The following is a 15,354-nucleotide window of genomic DNA, read 5'->3' as shown; positions in this document are numbered from 1 at the left end:
TTAATTTTCTAATTTAATTATTTTAAAGAATTAATTATTTAATTAGAAACTAGTTATTGAATTTATTGAGCAGTTTCAACATTGACTTGATTACAAGATTGATCGACAATTTCACTCATTGTAGATGACAAATCAGTCCAAGAGACTGTAATTGCTCTACTAGCATCATAATTCATACCTTGAATTTGTCTAGCTCCCCAAACATCAGTCATGGCATTACCAACAGCCATAGCAACAACCTTCCATTGAACTCTATTATTACCATTATATGGATTATCAGGATCATTTGGAACAATTCCATTAGCATCACGTTTCCAACTATTAATCTTCTTGGCAATTGGAACAGCATCAGCACATGGTAAACAATAGGCAGCATTACCACCACTACAATAGGAACATGTTTTTCCATTCAATACAGATGAATCAGAGAATTGGTAAGCACACATATTACGGAGAGCATTGGTTCTTGAAGTTCCTGAGAGAGTATTGAGAATGTCTTGTTGAACTGTTTTTGGATAGACACTTGGAGTGGATGACCATTCAGTTTCACATTGAGAACAACTACATGGTACGTTACCGAGACCATCAGTGAGCACTATAAAAGAAGAAATTGTAAATTATTGTAAAGTTTTCAAATAAAAAAACATACCATAAATAACCTTATCAGCATCAGCTCTACCACCATTAGCAGGTCTCAAAGCATCAACAGCCATTCTCATACCAGCAATAGTTGCAGTATTTCCAGCATCATACTAGTATTGTTAAATTAAATTATTAAATACTTTACAAAATTATTAAAAAACTACTTACAGTCATGGAGGTAAAAGTATTATTAACAGTAGCACCATTAGAAGTTAAAGACAATGCTCTAACACCTGATGAATGGAATCTTACAATTGAAACCTTAATGGCATCTTCAGCAAGTTGCATTCTTCCAATAATTCGTTTACCTAAATCTCTCATTTTGTTAAAGTTTGTTCCACCAATGGAACCAGATGAATCGTATAAAAAGACAAAGTCAATCTTGGCAGCACAGTAACAATTCTTGAATTCAATGAAAACATCTGCTTGACGTTCAGCTCCCAAATTAGTACGCATTGTGTATTTGAATTTGTCAGCTTGACAGGTCTTTTGATCAGAGTCGAGTTCAATAGCTTGTTGACCATTGTAAGTGACTAATCTAGGAGTACTGTGGCAGTAACCAGCTGGACATTCGAAAGAAACAAATGTCAAGGAAGTTGCTGAACCATATTCGTCATTGTCATTTGCCAAAATTTGACTTGTGAAAATTCTGATAGTTTGACCTTGATTAATTTGGAATCTATCATCTCTGGCAGTTGGTGGAGTAGCAGTGATGGTAAATGTAACAGTTGCAGTGTCAGAAGCACTTGGATTGTTATTGTCAACTACGGTTACTGACATGGTACAAACTCCAGCAACAGCTGATGATTTTCTATTGAAAGTGATAACACCAGATGATGAAATAGAAAGAGTAGTAGCCAAAGCACCAGAAACACAATTATTACTGGATGAAGAATATGTCAAACTGTCACCATCAGGATCAGTAGCAGTGTATGTGAAAGTGTGAATCAAGTTTGCAGGATCTGGTTTGAAACTGTAACCAGCGTCTTGAGCGATTGGTGCATTATTGGTAATAGTAATGGTAATTACACAAGGTGAGCTTGTATCTTGTCCATCAGTTGTGGTATAACTGACACTTGTCACACCACTTCTACTGGCAGCACTTGTGAAAACAGTTCCAGAAGTTGAACCAAATTCAGCTGGAACAGCACCACTCAAAGTATGTCTCAATACATCATTATTGACATCAGTTGCTGAGAATAATTGTGACAGGTCATATGATTGTCTCTTGGCAAGTGACACTGATGCAGCTTTACAAACTGGAGCAGTATTAAGGAATTCAACAGTAAATTTCAATTCGTTAGTACTTTCATGAAGTCCATCAAATAATTTGAATGAAATTATCTTGACACCTCTGACATCTCTTGGAGTTGTCAATCTAATAGTATTTCCAATTGTAGAAATTGAAATTGCTGAATCAGATGATGAGAATTTAATTAAGGAAACAGAATTTCCATCAATATCTGAGTAAGTAGCCATGTCTGTCCATGCAAAATCATATGAAGTTCTTGTATAATCTCTTTGAATTGTGACAGATTTGCCTGTTCCAGTTGGAGCATTATTAGTGACAGTGATGGTTGCGACACCTGGGTTGACAGCTGTTGCCAAACCATCAGTACATTGGAAATTGAAAGAGGCAGTACCAGTGTAAACATCTCCTGATTTGGTGTATTGAGCAAGAGTTAAGGATGGAGTAAAGGTGACGATTCTATTAGAAACTGAAACTGAACCACCAATAATATTGGAAACAGCACCATTGAATGTAACAAAGTTAGAATCCCAACTATCTGTATCTGTACAAGCACTTGTCAATGGAACTTGGACAGGTAAATGCCATTTAGTTGAAGCTGATTGAGCAACAGCTGAAGGGGCATTGTTATATAAATTGACATTTACGACAGTTCTGGAATCTTCAAGGGATTGAGCACCATCAGTGAATCTATAAGTAACAACATCTTGTCCAATGGCATTTGAAGGAGCATTGTAAACAATGGCAGTCTTTGATGTGTGAATTGTGACACTTCCTTTCTGAGCTTTGACAGCACTAATTGTCAAACTATCACCATCTGTATCTTTCAAAGTAGGTTCATATTTAGTGATAGGATTCAATTCTACACCAGTTTGTCTCCAATGGACATTAGCAGAATCAGCAATTGGTGTGGCCATGTCATTAATTACAGTGACAGCTACAGAACCAGGAGTTGAAATTAATCTGTCACTTGCAGAGAAGGAGAATGTGAATTTACCAAGATAGACAGAAGAGCCAGCCTTTACAACACCACTGGATGGTGAACTAAATGTCACTGTTCCAGCACTTGATGGTGAAATACTTGCAGAGCTGACAGCAAATGTCAATGGATTATTTTCAGGATCTGAAGAACCAGTTGACAAATCAATAGCATATCCAGCGGCATGTTTAGACCAATGGATTGAAATATCCTTATTAGTAACAATAGGAGCAGAATTAATTAAATTAATATTGACAGTAAAAGTGACAGTGGCAAGTCCATCAGTGGCAGTTGCAGTAAATGAATCACTTCCAATGTAAAGATCTGGAGCAGTGTAAATGGCGTTATTACCAGAAAGTGAAACAGTTCCCTTAACAGCAGAAGAAACTGAACTAATTTTACCAATCGATTCGAAACCATCTGTCATATCCTTGTCAGCATAATTTTGTAAAAGATTGATGGTCTTGGAAGTTCCCCAATTCATAGTTTGTGTTGGAACAGAAGCAGTTGGATTAGTATTATATGTTGACAATGTAACTGTCACATCATTATCAAAAGTGCCATCTGTCACAACCACTACAAAACTATCAACGTACAACTTTCTTGCAGGAGTGAAATAAACCTTTTGATTATCAGCATCAACAGTTGCTTGTCCTTGTGATGGATTTGTCTTTTTACTCTTTATAGTAATACTCTTACCAACAAATGGCGCCAAAATTGGAACTTGGAAATTTGTTGAATTCCAATGAACATCATACGCTTGATTGTAATCACCAGAATCCAAAGAGTTTACAATAATCTTAAAGTTACATTCAGCAGATTTGGAAATTCCATCACTGACCTTATAACGATAATTTCTGTCACCAGTATTTGTATTAGGTTTAAAATAAAGTTTCTTGGCATCTGACAAGTCCACTCTGAAAATGTCACCTGTTTGAATGGTACCTGCTGGATCAACTGGGGCAAGGAATGGGAAATCATTAGAATCAGCATCAGAAACAGAAGATCCCAATAAATAAGTTTGACCACTTTCAACAAATTGTGGATTAAAAGCAACGACAATGTCAGAACATGTTGGAGCATTATTATAGACATTGACACTTGCTGTTTTAATGCCAGAAGTGTCTAAGCCATCAGAAACAGAGAATGAGCAGGAATAGGTACCAACTTGGTTGCTTGGACCTTTAACTCTGACTTTGGCAATGCTGTCAGTTGTCTTGGCACAGTTGGCAGTTTCAGTGACAGATAGGGTTAAACTATCACCATCGAAATCAGTTTGTTTGGAATAAACTGTGAAATCTTGTTGATTGGATTGAGAAGCAAAAACTCTCCAGTGAAGAGTAGTGGAAACGTCAGAAGCAACTGGCTTGTCATTATTTGTGAAACTGACAGTGACAGTTGCATCAGTAGAGTAATCAACTCTATCAAATGCAGAATATTGGAAAGTATCTTGCTTACCATCCTTCTTTGGAGTATAACTGACAGAATTTCCATTCTTGACAGCTGCTGTTGAACCCTTGACATTTCCCAAACTAATTGGATCACTATCTGGATCAGCATCATTCTCCAAAACATTCAAATTAGTTGCAGAAGCAGCCCAGTGAAGTGTATATTGATCATCACTTGCAATTGGTTTAGTATTTGTAATGGTTACAATAATCTTTCCATCACTTTCCTTATTCCAATCTGAAACTGTATAAGAAACTTGTTTATCACCAGTGGAAGGAGTTGATTGATTTGGAATAAATTTGAGGAAGGTGGTAGAAACCAATGAGGAAGTGCCATCTGTTGAGCTAGTTCTGGAAAGAACAATTTCATCATTGTCTGGATCACTGTCATTTAATAATGGATTGATAAAGACACCATCTGTGTTTCTCCAGTGAGTGGTGGCAGTATCTTGTTGAGTGACAGGTGCATTGTTAATGACATTGACAGTGACAGTTGCAGCATTTGACACGGCATTTGCAGAGCTACCATCATTAAGAGTATATTGGAAGGAATCAGAACCAACAAATCCATTGTAAGGAGTGTAAGTAACCAAATCACCAATAACTTGAACAGAACCATGAGTTGGATTTTTAGAAATTGAAATTGTTGACTTTGACAAGTCACCATTAATATCCTTGTCATTATCCTTGACAGAACAAGAGACAGATCTATTCCACTTGGTTTCATAGACATCATTTTCAGCAACAGGAGCATCATTGACAACATTAAGTTTGACATTTGCCTTATAAGTAGATGTCATACCATCAGCATCAGTAACGTCATATGTCAAGAAATCAACATATTCTTCATTGACAGCAAGATATTCAAGAATATCCTTAGAACCCTTAACAATACTAGCCAAAATATTCTTAATAGAACTTGTACTAACAGAATTAATTACAGAAACAGATCCATATCCATCATTTGGATCAGAATCATTATCTAAAACATTCAAAACAGATGAAATACCCTTAGAAATAGTGAATTCATCATCAGCAGGAGTAGGTGGATTATTAACAACTTGAACAATTAATTTACCAGTTGAATAACTTGTGGAATCTGGATTTCCATTTTGGTCTTTGCTTTGATCAGTAATGACATATTGAGCAATGTCAGTTCCTAAGAAATTCTTCTTTGGAATATAAAGTACATGAGTAGAGTTGATACGAGTGATGGAACCACCTTGTTCAGTATTGGAATTCCAATTGACATTTGACAATTGAATAAGAGCAGTATCACCTTCATTGACATCATAGTCATTAGCAGCAACGTTAACATAAATTTGTTGATTCTTGTTACATTCAGCATGATCATCAACAGCAACAGGTGGAGTATTAACAACTTGAATGGTAATTCTACCATTTCCTTCACTTTCACCATCTGACATGACAATGTCAAGTGTTTGAGTGTAAACAATTCCAGGAGTTGGAGCAAAAACAATGGTGTAATTGTTAGTTTCAACCTTGATCCAATCACAACATTCAAATCTGACTTGTTCATAAGTTTTAGCTAACATTAATTTGGCAGGTGGATTGAGTGATGACAAGACAGGTGTAATTCTTGAAACGGTGACTAAATCCTTACGATCTGGGTCGTTATAATCTACAGTAATAGTGTTGTTAGAACTTGACTTGGCAACTTGAACAACTTTAGAATAAACAATTGGCTCACTATATATGGGTTTTAAATAAAATTACAAAAAATAGTTAAAAACTTACCTATTGTAAACTTCAATGAAAACAATAGCTGATGCCTCTTTTTGACCATCAGTAATACTATACTCGAAAGTATCAGTATACTTGGTATTCAATACAGATGATGTATAATAATAAATTGACTTTTCTGACACTTGAGTAGCTCCGTAACCAGCACCAATGGCATTTGTAATGTTAACTTCATCATTGTTAATATCATAATCATTGGCTAAAACATTGAGTTTGATACCAGAATACTTTGGAGTTCTGAAATAATCATCAACAGCAGTTGGAGCATCATTGTCAACTTCAACTGTCACTGTGGAAGAATCAGTGTCATTTCCATCAGTTATGGTATAATTAAACATTTCAATACCGTTAAAATTAGGAACAGGAGTATACAAATAACCATTATATGGATCAACTTGAATTGAACCAACAATATGACTATTTCCACTAATAATTTGTTGATCACCAAATGAAACTGCCAATAATTCATCATTGTCAATGTCAAAAATCTTTTCATCTGAATCACCAATATAATTAAAGATATCAATCAATGCCTTGTTCGCATTCTTTGAAATCTTTTTATAAATTGGCACAGCTTGTGGTGGTCTATTGACAACTGACACTCTGACAGTCGCATTAGCAGTAGCATAACCATTAGTAACTTCATAACTAAACGAATCATTACCCATAAAGGCACCTCTCGATTGATAAACAATCTTTGATTGAGACAAAATACGAGCTGTACCAAATGAAGGGGGAGAAACAATTTGAGTGAGTGTCAAATTACCACCACGTGGATCACGATCATTGTGAAGAACGTCGATTGTAACTGGAACACGTTTGAATGTGGATGCAACGTCAAGTTCTGCAACTGGTGGAGAGTAACCAATACCAGTGGTTACGAGAACGATGGTTGCGACGGTGGAGGCAATCACTAGAGAAGTGATAATGGCACCAACCTGTGTTCATTAATTGAATTGTGTTGTTTATAAAAAAGGAGATTAGAATAGTTTGTTGAGATTAGAATAAGTTTTTATGAGGAGGAGAATATACTTACAATTGTTTGACTGATAGTACCACCTTTCTATTGAGTATTGTTGGAGTTGAATGCGAATGTGAAGAAGTGAATGAGATGTTGGAAGATAATTTGATTCTGATAAATAAAACGAAAGTAAGCGAAACATACCAATAGAGAAATGTTTAAACCAAGCACTTGCTTTGAAGCAGTGGTGCTACCAAGAATTTCAGGCATTCTGAGGTCTTAGTTTAACAAGATTTTTTTATAATGATGATAAGAAGATACTTGACGATTGTCAATTGTCTTTAATTGAAAACTCAATTTCTTTAACGGTTGTTATTAAACAGTAATGAAACTCTTTAATTATAATTCGATTTACTCAATACCCCCAACAAGATATAAACCACGCATAAAAAACCCATAGGACAAACAAGTAAGGAAATTCTATTCGAAACTTGTCCTTTACAAACTGCCGGCGGTTGAATCTTATTTAGTTTGAATAGAAGTGACTGGACCATAAATGTCCGACGTACAGATTTTCATAATTCCTTCATTCGAATAAGGATTAGTTTAGTCTTAATTTTCATTTTATTATTGGTTTCATTTTCCTTATGTAAACTATTCGGTTTCACCAAGATTTTTTCATGAACTGAAAGGGATAATATGAAGATATTGTAATTTCAATTTTATGAGCCGATTCGTTCCCTTGTCCTGGGTGATGAATCTGAAAGATATTCGAAACTGTAGATAACAGCAAGCGAGGCTATTGTTATAATTACTTTTTTGTAGAATGCTTGAGTTGGCGGATTAACATTGATTGGAAACTGTTTAAACAAAAGTCTGTTAAACAGATATTATAGTAATTGAAACCTCATTCAATTATTATTGTATAAGTTTACAATATTCAGATTGGTATTCCACTCCTTAATGAAAATTAACCCTTTTCGATGAAAATAAATATTAAATTGAATTATTATAATTATTATATTTCTTTTTTTAAATTCAAAAAAAACAGAGTTGTGGTTTGTTATTCGGAAAGTTCGTTTGGATGTAATAATAGCATAAACAATAATTTGCATGTTTAATTTGCAAAACACTCTTGATTCTCTAATGGCAACAAGCAATAACAAATCAGAAACTATTATGTGATGCAATGTATTCTCATGATTTTACAAACTCCGAAATATCTACTCTTCTCTATTTGATAATTATCAAATCCTTCTCACATTAAATAATAGTACCTTATTAATATCAAAATCATCATCATGGTGTAGATTATCCAATTAGTTCGTCTCCGTATCCAACTACTTAAATCATCAAGATAAGTTAGTATGGTAAGGTACAACAACAGATTTGTGTTCGGACAATGATAATCCAATGAAAAATAATTTCCAAGTTATTATTGCCCAATATTATGATGATAATCCAATAAAAATTATTATAGTATGAATACCGTGTTGATGATACAATTCCGAGAATATTTTTCTGTAACGGTTATCGGAGTGGATAGGTTGAAAATTGGACAAAAAAAATTCTCAGCATAATTTTAAATTATTCAGCATGTGGTGATTGTCAGGAGCAATTCTTGATGAAACTAGTAAATATTACACGTGTAGAAAGGTGTGATGATATAGGAACAATAGGAGTTACATTTAGTGGATTTTATGAAAAGTTGCGAAATTTGGAAGGCAAAGATTAAATTTACGGCAAATTTTGTTGAACTGAAGAATTAATACCTTCATGGATTGTTAATTATTGCTTGTAAATAACATTGAAATGAATGCGATGAATTCCACTCAACAATACATCTCATCAATTTATTAATTTTATTATTTTCAACACCTTCAACAGCAGGTAGAGCAAAAACAACATCATTTCCTTGTTCTTCATCATCAATTACATCACCCCAGAAAGTTTGAAAACTTTCATTCGTACATTCAAAGAGCTGGAGAAGATGAAAGTAAAATAATTTAACCAAACAAAAAACACCTTTGAACAGATTTGCTCAATTTCAAGGGGAGGACAAAGATTTGTTATTGTACCACATCAGGAAGGGTGTTTTGACAATGTTTTTCAAGTGATTTGTAGTGATTGTCGAGTTGAATTTTTACATGCTTCCTAACATTAATGATGCATCATTTACTTGGCCAATCTTCATCAAGACAACAATAAATACATCTCCAGAATGTTATCTAACACTGCCGTTCATCTTGTTGTTTTAATTCAAAAGTTGGTCAAGATATTCAACGAGCTTTCCAACAACAACAAACTTCTATCTAATTTCAAGAAAATGTTTGAATTTGATTTATTTTTCAAATTTTCTGGTGGAGCAATAACCGTAATCTTCATTGAGGCTGGAGCCATAGCTGTCAATTCCTTGTTCATTCTCTCCGCAATTCCTTCAAACATGGTTGTACCGCCTGAAAGTACAACATTGGCATATAAATCCTTTCTAATGTCAATATCACACTTTCCAATAGAATTGAAAGTTGTTTCATGAACACCAGCAGCTTCCATTCCAATGAAATTTGGTTGGAACAACACTTCTGGACATCTGAATCTTTCGTTACCAACTGTGATAACATTACCATCTGGTAATTCATATGAAGTATCAATGGATGAACTGTCAGATGCTTTCTTCATTTCAGTTTCAAAATCAAATGCAACATAACAAAGCTTTTCCTTAATATCTCTAACAATTTCACGTTCAGCACTGGTATTGAAACTGTATCCACGTTCCATCAAGATCTTCATCAAATAATCAGTCAAGTCACGACCAGCCAAATCCAATCTCAAAATGGCATGTGGTAAAGCATAACCTTCATAAATTGGAACAGTATGAGAAACACCATCTCCTGAATCCAAAACAATACCAGTGGTTCTTCCAGAAGCATACAAGGACAAGACAGCTTGAATGGCAACATACATGGCTGGAACTCTAAAGGTTTCGAACATAATTTGTGTCATCTTTTCACGATTTGCCTTTGGATTCAATGGAGCCTCAGTTAATAAGACACCATGCTCTTCAGGACCAACTCTCAATTCATTATAGAAAGTATGATGCCAAATCTTTTCCATATCATCCCAGTTTGTGATAATTCCGTGCTCAATTGGATATTTGAGAGCGAGGATTCCCTTCTTTGACATGGCTTCATCTCCAACATAGGCATCCTTATTTCCCATTCCAACCATAATTGACCTTTGTTTTGGTCTACCAATTAATGAAGGAAAAACAGCACGAGGAGCATCTTCGCCAGCGAAACCAGCTTTACACATTCCAGAACCATTGTCAATTACAAGAGCTTGGTGTTCTTCCATTTTGTTGTGAGTAGTTTGAAGTGTTTTTTAAGTATTTTTGTTTTGTTGTTTTTGAAAATATTGCTGTATTGATTCAGGTTTTAAAGAAAAATTGGTTAGAGGATTAGTTTCGTATTTGAAGGGATTTAATAGACTTAGTACATTTGTTCAGAGTTCATCGACCTCAACTTGAAGCAAATTACTCACTGTATTGTTGTCTAACATCAATTCCTTAGAAAGAACTTGTGCTATTTTTGGAATTAAACATGTTTGGAATCTGCTTTTTAAAATTGGATAAAAAAAAAGATAATCTTTCCAAACCTTTCTTTAATGAATGACGTAACCATATTCCTTTCAAAAGTATTTCTATCATTACAATAACTTCTTCCTGAAAGTGAATCTTAGTATGGCAAATGATCAACTTCCAATGAATTACTACTTTCAACTTGGATGTTTCTCTTCAACCATGGAGTGACCATCAGATCACACAAACAAAATTTCAATCCAAACTAATGTTACAAAAAATGGTGAAGCTTTCACTAACGAATTGTTAAAAATTCCCTTGAAAGCTGCTCCAAGAAGAGAAAATATTCCTCATCTTTGACTAATGGAAATTTAGTAAATATCGAATTGATAGATTTTAACGTGAATTTTCCATCCCACATGTTGGAAAAATTCAAATCTAAACGAAAGAAAGCCTTTTCTATCTGATAATATTTCGGGGTTTAAATATCCGTTTGATGTAAAGAACCCAATGAATTGAAACGTGTTTGGAAGAGTCAATTATTTGATGGATCAGCTGGATTACAAAATTATGGAAATACTATCTATTTTTGTGATCCTTACTTGAAATTTTCGATATTAAGCTTGTCTGATGGAAAAGTTTTAGAACAAATTGATTTTGGATTTTGTGTGTGGAATGTTCAAGTGATTAATGAATTTACACTTGTATATTGACCAATCAGGATGATAAATATCTCTCAATATCGAAGAAAATAATAACAGTCAATACCGATTGCATTAAAGTTATATAAGGGAGGTTAGAATCTGTTTCTGATATTTCCAATAATTCAAAGAATAGTGAACAGGACAGCTACGTAGGAGGATGTACATTACAGTATTTTGGGAATAATTTTGAATAAGAAGAAACTTTCTGGAACATGCACAAGTATGGATAGCTTTTATTGTTAATATTTTCAGTATGATACAGCCCGTCTAGCTCAGTCGGTAGAGCGCAAGGCTCTTAACCTTGTGGTCGTGGGTTCGACCCCCACGGTGGGCGATTTCCTTTTATCAGCTTTGTTTATTTGATTGATGTTTTCATTCAAAATTTCCATTGACCATGGAGACTTCAAAACTTGGAATCAGTTATTGAACCTGTTTTTATTATTTATATATAAGCACTTCAAAGGAACAGGTATTACAAACATACAGATATCCACTTCTTCTATCTATTTTCATTCCAGTATTATACACAAATTCACCAAAAGTTTTTACCAATTCAAAATTTCCATTCTTCATTTCAATCACTGAAATATTACCCTTATTTTGATTAATAGAAATGTATAACAAATTAGAAACTTCTTCATGGTAAATATATGTAATGCCACCAATTAAAAAATCACTAATCAAGATCCATTCTCCATTATTCCTCCCATATAGTTTCAATTTTTCATTATCACCTACTAATATTTGATTTTCTGACAATATTTTCAGATAATAGCCATCAACAATTGCTGGCATATTTACCTCAAGAATAGGTGGTTGACCATTGCTTGAATCCAAAATAATAATTTCTGAACCACTAGTAATGTAGACCTTATTTTTGAAAACATCCAATTTCTCAATTTCAACAGCAAATATCGATTGCCAAATTAATGTTGGTTCTCCCTTCATCAAATCTGAAACTCTAATCTTAATTACTACACAATCTCCTCTAGCAGTTGCATAAATAAAATCCTCCCCTCTTTCATTCACCAATTTCATACATGCAAAAGAATACTCATATTGAACAGAGAGCAAACACTTAAATCTATCAACTGATAAATTAATTCCATCACCTTCTTGTGGTAGGTTATAAATTTTCAAATAATTTCCATCATTAATAATTAAACAATCGTACTGTTCCGATATGACCAAATCAATACCATCATCCATCAGTAGCACTACACCAATTTTTTCAAAGTTTTGTGAAAATTTCAAATGATTCTTAACGGAGGGAGAATTCTTCATTGTGTTGTTTAATTTCTGGAAAAGATCAGGAACTAGTGAATTTTCGTTTCTATTTAAATTAAAATCGATTAATTGCACGACAGCAGAGTCTCGGCTTTCCTTTTCTTCACTTATAATCATTTTTTTTTATTTTAAGTCAACCAACCCGAGTTGAATATCGTAGATCATCCTGTTCAATTATTGGAAACTAATCACCTCAAGTTTGTGATATTGTGGAATTTTGTTGCTGTTGAGTTGTTAATGTAAAAATTCTAAATCAAGAATGGTCCCCAGAGAAAAACTGTTCCAACGAATTAGCATTTCATTAACTTATGATAGTTCGAAAGGTTTCCAACGAAGATTGAGTTTTCTTTCAAATTCAATTTTTATGGATCCTGAAACAATTCAGTGTGTTGAAACCTGGATCCAGTCACTAAATCTTTTGTTCTTGATGAGAATTTTAATTTGATGAGAAATTCATTCTATGATTATTTGGAAGAGCCACATAGATTGGATACTATCTGAACTGAAATGAGGTAGAAAGAATAAAATTGGCACAGCTCATCGTGCGATAATTATGACACACAACAGAATATAAAAACCATTTTTAAGAAACTAAATCCTATCTACCTAATATAACATCTTGAACATTAATGTGCAATCACCCACTCTTGAAAATCCAAATGCAAGTGCTCCAATTCCACTTGTTTATAATTCATTTCCTTAGCCTTTGGGATGACTCTTTCCAATAACTATCAACCTAATCCCTTTCCTCTATATTCCTCTCAATACATTTTTCTATTCTCATTTTCTTTAGGATAATTTATAAATTCAACAACTGGCAATAGTTTTTGATTTAATGGATGATGTAGAATAAGAAAGAGGTTGTTTAAGTATTGCGGAAAACACTTTGGAATTAATGAAGGAAAAACAAAGAAAGATATTTTGAACAAGTTGGTATTAGGAAAATTCTTGATTTGGATAGCGTAAAGGTGATTAGATTTTAGTGAGGAAAGCGTGTTGATAATCTTTTACAATTCATTTTACAATTTAAGTTACCATCAAGTTGCTTGTTGACCTTCATATTTTATAGCATTCACCCATCAACCCAACTTGAACAAATCATTAACCTGTCATCACACTCACATCCCGATATCTTGACATTATTCACAAACAAAAAAACAAACTCTCAACATGTCCTTCTGTGAAGACGTTCAAGCCCTCGTTGTTGACAACGGTTCTGGAATGTGTAAAGCTGGTTTTGCTGGTGATGATGCTCCAATAGCTGTCTTCCCTTCAATTATTGGTAGACCCAAGCAAAAATCAATCATGGTTGGTATGGGTAATAAGGATGCCTATGTTGGTGATGAAGCTCAATCTAAGAGAGATATCTTGACTTTGAAGTATCCAATTGAACATGGTATTGTTACCAATTGGGATGATATGGAAAAGATTTGGCATCACACTTTCTACAATGAATTGAGAGTTGCTCCAGAAGAACATCCAGTCTTGTTGACTGAAGCTCCTTTGAATCCAAAGGCCAATAGAGAAAAGATGACTCAAATTATGTTTGAAACTTTCTCAGTTCCAGCCATGTATGTTGCCATTCAAGCTGTCTTGTCCTTGTATGCTTCTGGTAGAACTACTGGTATTGTTTTGGACTCTGGTGATGGTGTTTCCCACACTGTTCCAATTTATGAAGGTTATGCTTTGCCACACGCTATTTTAAGATTGGATTTGGCTGGTCGTGACTTGACTGATTATTTGATGAAGATTTTGATGGAAAGAGGTTATTCATTCAATACTACTGCTGAAAGAGAAATTGTCAGAGATATTAAGGAAAAGCTCTGTTATATTGCTTTGGACTTTGAAGCTGAAATGAAGGTTGCTGCTGAATCATCATCTGTTGAAAAGTCATACGAATTGCCAGATGGTAATGTCATTACTGTTGGTAATGAAAGATTTAGATGTCCAGAAGTGTTGTTCCAACCAAACTTCATTGGTATGGAAGCTGCTGGTGTTCATGAAACTACTTACAACTCAATTGGTAAATGCGATATTGATATCAGAAAGGACTTGTACGGTAACGTTGTCTTGTCTGGTGGTACAACCATGTTCGAAGGTATTGCTGAAAGAATGACCAAGGAATTGACTGCTATGGCTCCTGCCTTAATGAAGATTACGGTTATTGCTCCACCAGAAAGAAAGTACTCTGTCTGGATTGGAGGCAGTATCTTTGCCTCACTTTCGACCTTTCAATCTATGTGGATAACGAAAGAGGAATACGAAGATGCCGGCTCAGGTATCGTTCACAGAAAGTGTTTCTAATTATATGCGAAACATGTTAATATTTAAATTGAGTGTAGTTCAATAACTACAATCAAGTTTAAGGATATTTCTTTTTGTAAGAATTTCTTTCCGAGTTTGTAATTGTGGATTCAGAGTTGATTTATTTGGGTTATTTAAGAGATTACTTAGTGAAGATTTATATCATTGATTATATTTCTTATCATCTATTAATGATGTAAATTTGATGGTTTCATTTCTTATATTGATAGATATTTAAAGGTCAGGTCAGTATCAACTTTTGAAATATCGACTTTAAGAAGTCAAATGTTTGGGACGTGAATCTACTCATTAGATTGAATAGGTATTGCTAATAAAGTAACATTTCATTGATTTATTGATTATAATGGTCAAATTGAGTTGAATGGAAGTGAATCTAATGTTGATTCATCGTGGAATGGTAGTTTTCGGTACCAACCTT

General features: G+C 34.2%; 4 protein-coding genes and 1 non-coding gene across 5 annotated transcripts; 2 read left to right on the top strand and 3 right to left on the bottom strand.

Annotated features, from left to right (window-relative positions):
* Positions 1-40: 40 nt before the first annotated feature.
* Positions 41-7,313, bottom strand: NAEGRDRAFT_88168 (von Willebrand factor type A domain-containing protein; the record flags this gene model as incomplete). Its single annotated transcript, XM_002677427.1, has 6 exons — positions 41-595; positions 650-752; positions 811-6,028; positions 6,077-7,020; positions 7,119-7,145; positions 7,248-7,313. 6 exons carry the CDS (start codon positions 7,311-7,313, stop codon positions 63-65), a joined length of 6,891 nt encoding a protein of 2,296 aa, XP_002677473.1. The 3' UTR covers positions 41-62.
* A 1,989-nt stretch (positions 7,314-9,302) lies between these two features.
* On the bottom strand, positions 9,303-10,397 carry NAEGRDRAFT_33387 (uncharacterized protein; the record flags this gene model as incomplete). The annotated part of the gene is made up of 1 exon (XM_002677426.1): positions 9,303-10,397. One exon carries the CDS (start codon positions 10,395-10,397, stop codon positions 9,303-9,305), a length of 1,095 nt encoding a protein of 364 aa, XP_002677472.1.
* A 1,188-nt stretch (positions 10,398-11,585) lies between these two features.
* NAEGRDRAFT_t302 lies at positions 11,586-11,658 on the top strand. The gene has a single exon. It is a non-coding gene; the product is annotated as a tRNA-Lys (tRNA).
* Positions 11,659-11,762: 104 nt separating this feature from the next.
* Positions 11,763-12,728, bottom strand: NAEGRDRAFT_67142 (uncharacterized protein; the record flags this gene model as incomplete). Its single annotated transcript, XM_002677425.1, has 1 exon — positions 11,763-12,728. One exon carries the CDS (start codon positions 12,726-12,728, stop codon positions 11,763-11,765), a length of 966 nt encoding a protein of 321 aa, XP_002677471.1.
* A 1,049-nt stretch (positions 12,729-13,777) lies between these two features.
* NAEGRDRAFT_56150 (uncharacterized protein) lies at positions 13,778-14,991 on the top strand. The gene has a single exon (XM_002677515.1). The coding sequence runs from the start codon at positions 13,782-13,784 to the stop codon at positions 14,913-14,915; it is 1,134 nt and encodes a 377-aa protein (XP_002677561.1). The 5' UTR covers positions 13,778-13,781; the 3' UTR covers positions 14,916-14,991.
* Positions 14,992-15,354: the final 363 nt, after the last annotated feature.

This window comes from Naegleria gruberi (assembly GCF_000004985.1).
Source record: "Naegleria gruberi genomic scaffold NAEGRscaffold_22, whole genome shotgun sequence".
In the NCBI taxonomy this organism is placed as follows: Eukaryota; Heterolobosea; class Eutetramitea; order Acrasida; family Naegleriidae; genus Naegleria; species Naegleria gruberi.
This window is presented reverse-complemented; position numbering and strand designations above follow the sequence as displayed.